Raw genomic sequence first — 8,896 nt, forward strand, 5'->3', positions numbered from 1 at the left:
CCAATCCTGGGAGAGCTGGAGAAGAATGGAGGAGGGATGTGAAGCTTGAATCGTAACACTCTCTGTGCTCTCATGCTTGTTGAGGAGATAAAGAAATCAGATGTCAGTCACAGCAGTGCTGTGGCCTATTGAAGGAGCAGTGGCTCCGAGCGCGTAGCCTTCTCTCAACCTCCCTGCTATCCCTGCTAGCCCTCCTCCCTGGACGATCCCTCCCCTGGATACCGAACCCGGGAGCAGACGGACGACCTGTGACGTCATGCACGCTCCACGCCAGCCCCTAGTCTCTTCCTGATGGCCACAGAAGGATCTCCCGGCTGGTAATCCACCTTCTGCAGCCCAGCATCCCTGCAGCGTCACCACCACAGGATCAGAGGGAACACCGAGGACCACATACCTATACAGATGAGCCTTTTATATGTTTTTATCCTGTAAGTGTGTTTTTACCTGGTGTCATTAAACATCATTTGTTAATACTACACTCAAGTGGCGCTTCCTTCTCTACCCCTCTCACAGAAGTGCAGGGATGTGGTGACACAAACTTATCTGTGTGTCCTTTTTTATCTTACTTAAAAAAGAGGATTGCTCAGAGCTGGATTAACTCTTCGTGGCAAGACTGGGCACAGATGACTTGACATTCTCTACTGTACCAGGTAGAAGTCTTCATTAAAAAAAAAATTTTCAGGTTTACATCCACTTTAAAGTTATTTGTAAATGGTGGCCTTAGAATTAGCAGCATCCTTCTTTTCTCCTATAAGCGTCTTCCCTTTTTATAGAATTATTGCTCTCATTCTGGCACATGTGGAGATTTATAGCATGTGTAATGCAATCACCATTTTCACACGTAGGTGCTCCATATGTATGTGTCTATATTTATATTAGCATATATGTGGGGGCGGGGAGCCCTACTTTTTTATTGAGGGAGTTTTAAATGCATGGGTGTAACTTTACATTTTTTTCACTTGACTTTAGTGTTATCAAATAGGGGGCTAAAAAGCTATGAAAAAGCTCAGGTATGAATGGGGTCTTGTTTTACTGTGTAAATTATTTTATTTATATTGCAGTATCACTGAAATAGTTTAGTATAGCATACAATATTTCTATTCAGACACATTACACATTAGTCGACTGTATGGGTTTCCCACTAGTATAAGTAAAACATTTTGATAAAATTGTTTTCTGAACTACAGTAAAACCTTGGATTGCAAACATGATTCATTCTGGAAATGCTTGTAAACCAAAGCACTCGTATATCAAAGCGAATTTCCCAATAAGAAATAATGGAAACTCAGATGATTCCTTCCACGACTATTTATTCATATAAAAATGACTACAGCAATACAAACTACAGTATAAAGTGTACTGTAAAAATAAAACAAATTAACCGGCAGTCCTAATCAGGTGACACAAAGAACATAAAGAGCAGCGCCATCTAAGTGTACTGTAGTATGATCACAGTTTTAATGTAGAAAAAGTGGAATGACACTCACAATGTTAAAAACAATATCCGGCGTTAAGGAGTCTGGTGCTCATCCGCGTAAAGCCACTGGTGTTTACGTAGCCAGAGGTCTGGGGGCGCTGGTGGCTTCCTAGAGACACTGGGGAACTGTTGACACTTCCGGGTGCTCCGAATGCACGCTACGCCTGCCACACCTGGCTGGGAGTGTCTCCAACTTCTCCAGGAAGCGCTGGGAGCCACCAGCACCCCGGACCTCTGGCCACATATACACCAGTGGCTTTACGCAGATGAGCACCAGGCTCCTTAATGCTTGATATTGTTTTTAACATTGTAAATATCACTCCACTTTTTTTTCATTAAAACTGTGATCATACTACACTGCTCTATGTTACTCATATAGCAAGGTAAAATTACAAGAACAATTTTGCTCATCTTGCAAAACAAGTTACTCGCAGTCCAAGGTTTTACTGTATTAGGAATTTCCCCACTGAGAATGTGGTAAAAAAGCAGAACTACAGGACAACCTTGGTAATCTAACAGACAAAAGTGTTAATTATTCACCTAAAGTGGAAATAAATTGTATCTTGGCATCACTAATTTTTAATGTTTAATGCAAACTCCCTCATCCATCCATGTCTCCGTGTTTTTTTTTGTTAAGAAATCCTTTTTGAAACCCCTTAGCAGTGGAGGCTAGAAACCACGAAGCAACTGAAAAGTTTACAAGTACATATTATACCTTCCTATCTATTTGCTAAGGCTAGCATCATAGGGATTACAAATAGTTAATGTTGATTGAGAGAGTTTAGTACTGCTTTCATCTTATGCCCCATAGCCAAGGCTTAAACCTGAGAGGGGAGGAGGTGATATATCCTGCTTGACGGAAAAATATTTTACTATGTTATCTAAAGCCTAAAAACCTAAAACCTGATTTCTAAAAACAAAAATATGTTACCCTGAAAAGTGTTGGCGCTGTGGAGGGGATAAAGACACAATGATCCACATATGGTGGACGTGCCCCCGAATTACAACTTTTTGGGAGTCTGTGTTTCAAATTTACTCTATTGCTACTGGTATGCCATATCAGAAATCTCTGGAAACTACCCTATTGTCTATCTATCGGGGCTCTAAGGGAGAGACTAAAAAGGTGCTGCTTCCTCCTCTCCGCAGCGTGAATACTCATACCTAGACACTGGAATACTGATGTTGCTCCTACTGTTAAAGAGTGGATAGCTAAGCTGAATCATTTAAGGAGAATGGAATAATTAACGGCAAACATACATGCATGTTACCCTTAGTATATGGCGATATGGTCTCTTGGATTGAGTTTTTGGGCTCTGATATTCTGGGATCTTTCTTATAAACAGTGTTTACTTCATGACACACCTCTGACTTAAAATAGCAGCTCCCCATATAGATTGTCAGAGAAATAGATTGATTTGCTTGTGAAATTCTCCCTTTTTTTTCTCTTTATCTATGTCCTTTGCTATTTCTTTTCTCTTTTTTTGTCTGGTTTTTTTTTTGCCTTTGGGTAGATTCTTGCCCAAGTGAAATAATGGTTACTTAAAGCGGGGTTCCACCCACTTTTGAGAGGTAGTCTTAAATGAAAGACCACCTCGCCATCCCTTGTTTTTGGCTAATTAAAAAAATATTTTTTCTTCTAACTTTTTTCTTCTAATCCAGCTGGTCCACAGCGCAGGACATCATATTCTCTTCTTCGGCGAGCCCCCCCTGATGTCTTCTGGGACATGTGTGTGTGTCCCAGAAGACAGCCAGCCATTCACAATGCGCCCCGTGACTCGCACATGCGCAGTAGGAAACTGGCAGTGAAGCCGCAAGGCTCCACTGCCTGTTTCCCTTAATTAGAATGGCGGTGCCTGCACCCGATCCGATGGACGGATCAGCATCAGGAGGCCGACATCGTAGGCTCCCTGGACAGGTAAGTGTCCTTATTAAAAGTGAGCAGCTACAGTGTTTGTAACTGCTGACTTTTTTTTTTTTTTTTAAACAAGAAAGTAGATGCTGACTAAAAAAAAAAAATAACATTTGCAGGTGGAACGCTGCTTTAAGTATAGTTGTTTCTGTTCAACATGTGATAAGATATATTCATATTGATCTTCGAAATATTAGGAAGGATTGTCCTTTTCAAGCTTCACTAATGTTGTGATATATGGGATTAAAGCGATCCAGACAATGGGTTTTTTGAATGTAACCTTGCAAACTATTTAATACTGTTGGCGCAATATAAATCCTGTATAATAATAATAATAATCAATATTTAAAAGAAAAAAAAGCAATAAATAGTGTAGTGCTGCCACCAGAAATAAAAATTATAACATCAGAAAATTAAAGAATAATAAACAAAACAAACTAATTTTTTCGTCATGCACATGTCTACCTACAATCTTTTAACTTGTCATCAATAACACTCATCCCAATGAGACTGTAGCGGCCTCATTATGAGGCCTAACCTGCCTATATGCTGACTGCTGGAGTATCATTCTTTTGTGAATTAGGACTTCTGTAACCACATATAAAACCATGTGGTAATGTTTTGCTATTTATTGTATGTTCTGGTTTCTATGCGTCCTACTCTGTATGAAGCTCGACTTTCGTTGCTAATGTTTGTATACCTATCTTCTATGTTATTACTTGAAAACTCAATAAAATCTTAGAACAAGAAAGAATATTTTTAGCATTGTGAGCAGAACACAAAAATCTTGCCATATTTTTTAATTTGGTATTACCTGGAAGACTGGGAACTGGTGCCCTGGCTCAAGTGCTTTTGGAATGTAACAATGATCTAATATAATGAAGTCGGCTGTATGCTTTGAGTAAGGCTTCAGCCAAACGCAATGAATGTTAGCAAGTAGCCGGCTTCATTATATTAGAGGATTATTAATACTTATATCTATTACATATTTTATTAATTCATATTACAATCACAAAGGTCTATAGGATCATCTTACTGTGGCTGTAAACATTTATCCTCTCCAAATGACCATTACAATTCTAGTTTCAAATCTGATTTATTTTATTTATTTTAAAATAGAAATAATAGTTTCCTCTATTGTCTTTTAAAATACTTTCAGATGCCTAAAGCATTTTCTTTTACTCTCCATTGAGGTAATTGATGAGGATAGGCTTCCAAGAGTCTTGTTTTAGGGCATACAAAAAAATTAACTTGATTATTCCTTTTATTACAATGTGCTGCTTAATTTGGCCTTGTTATACTGACATCAATAATTGTTACCAAAAAAGTTATATGGTTCAATTAAAACATTACACGCTCAAAAAATAAATCAAAAAAATATAAAATGCATCTAATGCCGCGTACACACAAACGGACCTTTGGAGCGGACTGGTCAGACGGACTATCCGACGGACTTTCGGCAGACTTCTAACTGACTTTCCCAACTAATGGACTTGCCTACACACGATCACACCAAAGTCCGACGGATTCATACGTGATGACATACGACCGGACTAAAATAAGGAAGTTGATAGCCAGTAGCCAATAGCTGCCCTAGCGTTGGTTTTCATCCGTCGGACTAGCATACAGACGAGCGGACCTTTCGATAGGAACTGGGACCGGCAGAGTTCCGACATAAAGATTTGAAACATGTTCCAAATCTAAAGTCAGTCAGATTTTCGACCGAAAAAGTCCGCTGCAGGTCCGATGAATCCCACACACCGTCAAATTGTCCGCTGGACTCGGTCCGTCGGACCAGTCCGGTCAAAAGTCTGCTCGTGTGTACGCGGCATAATAGACTTTTAGGACACCCAAAGAGTTGTATTATAAAAAAAAGTATAATTTTGTTGATGTACATTTCATTAAAATAAAGGATAACAATTACAGCGCATATTACATCTAATATTAAACATAAATTAGACTCATCTGAAGGGTGTGCCGCACCCACAGTATATATAAGCATATAAATAATTTGTATGCATCCATAAAAGGTACTTAGTATGAAAATATTGGTATTTGTGGTGTATTAAACTGGAGGAGAGACTAGCCCTTGGCTCAACACGTTTCCCAGAATCAAATTATGCTTCTTCAGGATAATGGATGAGATGTATGATATGACATTTTTAAATGTGCTGGAGTGCTGAAAGCCACTGCTATCATATGTCTGTCGTGCAAGCGCCAAGACCTTCCATATAAATCACAGAAAGGGAAAACGCACAAATGCTCTACACAAGGGATTGTTGGTATATATAGAGGAACTCCCTGGTATTTCCCTCTTTTGGAGTGTATGCTTTTATGGTTTACGCCTGTATAATTAACATTCTGTTACTTGTAGTTGGTCCCTACTTCAGTCTAATGTAGACATGTGCTTAGAAAATCATAACCCATGGGTAGAGCATTGGAGCTGTTTTCACTTTCTGTGATTTATCTTGAGGCTCACATCGCTCGCCCGGCAGACATGTGATGGCAGTGGGTTACAGCATTTCAGCACGTTTATAAATTTCATATTATACATCTCATATTTTCACCCGAAGAAGCAACACTTGATTCTGGATCACATTGAGCTAAGTGCTAGTCTTAATTCCACTTTGATACGCCCCAAATGCCAATATTTCCATACTAAGTAGCTTCACGGATGAATACAAATTGTTTATACGGTTTTATATATACTGGGGCGTAACACATCTTCCAGATGTGTGTAATTTACCTTTGATATTGGATGTAATATGTGCTGTACATTTTATCCTTTATTTTAATTAAGTGTACATCAATAAAATTATATATTTTTAACATAAAACCGTTTGGGTGCCTTAAAATTTTGTTTTGTTTCTTTGTCCTCTTGAATTCGGATGCATTGCCCTGCTTATATTTAAATTCCCTTTTTTTCTTATTCTATTAGCAAAAATAAATCCAAAAAGTTCAACCTTATGGTTAGTTTGATTAGACAGAGAGATAAAAAAAAATCAATAGACTAGAATGACAGTTTGATCAAATATAAAACACTGCTACGCTATGCTCTATTAATTTTTTTATTATTAAATTTAAAAAATCATCTTCTGCAGTTAATTTTTTTTTAATTTTCAGGGTTTTTTTAAGATATTATAGCTGAAGATCGCTAAGAAATGATGTTGACATGTGCAGAATAAAATATGTGGTGTTTAATTAGCAATAATGCAAATCCATTAATTGGCAGAGTAGCAATTTTTTGTGTTTGCAATAAACATTTTTTTGTTATATTAGAATCAACTAGCTATCTGTCTTCATAATTACATTTTGTATATGTTTTTGTAGGTGACATGATGACAAATATAGTTTTTGCACACTGAAATTTAAAATAAATACATAAATAAATTGCCAGGGGTTAATTTTGTAAAATGTTAGTTTCTATCAGCCAGTCAGGTTAAAGAGAAGTTTAAATATTTGTTTGTTTCCCATGGATTTTTTCAACTGGCAGACCTTTTATAAAGAACTCAACTGACCAATAACACAGTCAATTGCATGCTACAAAAAAAACTTTCCAGATTTAAAATGTAAATTAATCAAATTAGGAAGCCAAATTTAAAAGTAGGTGTGTGAAGATTGTCACTTGTACATAGAAACAGACTTTGAAAAGGGGTGTTTATAAAGCAGTCAATATGATTTTCACCAAATATTCACTGATAATGAATCAATTACTGTCTTTTAAATGCATACACCAAGAAGATTCACTCCCAGTGCATGTTCTGTGAATGTAATATTCACTGCTTATTAAATACGCCCTGTAAGAACACATTGACATATTTATTAAGCTTTACTTTACTAAGCAAATGTGAGAGTTTGAATTATTTTTAAAATGTCCATCCATCCCATACTTTCATGGAGTATAAAATGTAAACACACACCAAAATATGCTTTTATGAATTTTGACTTTATAGCTTACAAGCAAGTTTCTAAAAAGCTGTTAGCACATTTTGAGCTGTTTTTTTTTTGCTATCAAAACCTACCCAATAATTATACATTTTAAACACATGCCTGCAATTCAAAAATTAAAATATTATAAAAGTACTCCAGTTTATTCAGAGCATGCAAGTTCATAGTCAATACAGAAAATATGCAAGTATCATGTTTTTGATCCCTAGTTTTAAATCAACCCTCTAATAGGAAAATCCATCCTTACCAGTTAGCAGAATCGGATAGATGAGGAGAAGTAGAGAATGTATGTAACAATACAACAGAACCTTCATTTTGTTGGTCATACCATTAACTAAAGAGCTATACTCTGGTGATTTTACTCTTAGAGTCACTTTACAAATGTCCTTCCAAAGCCACTCCCCATCCTCTTTGCTGCACAAGTCATTGAAAGTGTGAATAAACTTACAGCTCTAGACTCAGAGTGCAAATTTTTCAAAAACATATTATGAATATTTGTGATTGCTAAAAATGCAATGGAAATTCTGTCTGTGACGATTCTCATTTATCCAGGTCACGGAATGTCTAGTATTAGTTAATCACATTCAACGGGTCTTGTTCTGTAATCTTGAAGACATCCCATAGATTGTCCAAGCCACTTCTTCAGTTGTATCAAGAAAATACATAGCACATCCCTGTGTCATTCAAGCAAATAAACTTGGTATATGCAGTGCAGCTTGGTGAGGAATGCAAAGACCCGTATATTCAGGAGGCTGAACAACCTCTAAGCAAATGAATGTCCCAACATAGGTCAAGACAGTGTTTCTAAACCTTATGGAAAAGGGACATTATTTTGAAGACAATGAGACAATGAGGTGCACCTTCTGAACAGAGGAAGCTGAGGCATGAAAGAGGCCATCCACATCAAACTGGAACAACCATCATTGAACAGGGTGGGAACCTTCAACATCACCAAACTTCCACATATGTTGCCATTTTAACATTTCTACCCTGGCATTCTGACAACAATCTACACTTTCAATTTCTTAGCCAGCCTAGGTAAACTGGAGGGAAGTAGCCCCAACAGGAATGTTTTGGGACAAAAGGAAAATTCTACATCAAATATCTGCCTTTCTGGGGTGATTGGTTAAGTGTCTGTGCTACCTGTGTGGATGGTAATGCTGGGGCTTTTTCTCAACTAAAATATTGGCTTGTATAAGCAATGAAACATTTTTCATATTACATAATAAGCCCTGTTGATTTTGACTAACTACTACTAGATTATGGAAATACTAAAGAGAAGGAAAAATGTTTCATTTGGAAATCAACATTTTGTGCATTAAACAATATACTATTTGTAATGCATTTGTGTTTAATGTATTTTTATTTGTAGGCGTGGTAACTACTAATAAATAAATATGTTGCATGGACTTGTTTGATAGTAGCACAAATATAAATACATGCCAATTCACCGAGGAAAACTGAAAGACAGACAGCTGTTAGGGTTCCCTACCCATTTTTTGGTGGTCTAAGCAAGTCTCACAGTGTCTAAGACTTTCAAGACTTGTATCTGCTGGTTGCAC

The 8,896-nt window shown here is 37.1% G+C and overlaps 1 protein-coding gene across 2 annotated transcripts in view; it reads right to left on the reverse strand.

Moving 5' to 3' along the window:
- The window catches only part of LOC141107156 (uncharacterized), a 42,532-nt gene extending 34,844 nt beyond the window's left edge, over positions 1–7,688 (reverse strand). For both annotated transcript variants that reach the window (XM_073597904.1, XM_073597903.1), the window contains exon 1: positions 7,582–7,688. In XM_073597904.1, coding sequence (XP_073454005.1) covers positions 7,582–7,660 — 79 coding nt within the window. In that variant the 5' untranslated portion in view covers positions 7,661–7,688. The remainder of the gene's footprint in view (positions 1–7,581) is intronic.
- Between the last annotated feature and the right edge of the window lie 1,208 nt (positions 7,689–8,896).

Source organism: Aquarana catesbeiana, linkage group LG09, assembly GCF_042186555.1.
Source record: "Aquarana catesbeiana isolate 2022-GZ linkage group LG09, ASM4218655v1, whole genome shotgun sequence".
Taxonomy (NCBI): Eukaryota; Metazoa; Chordata; class Amphibia; order Anura; family Ranidae; genus Aquarana; species Aquarana catesbeiana.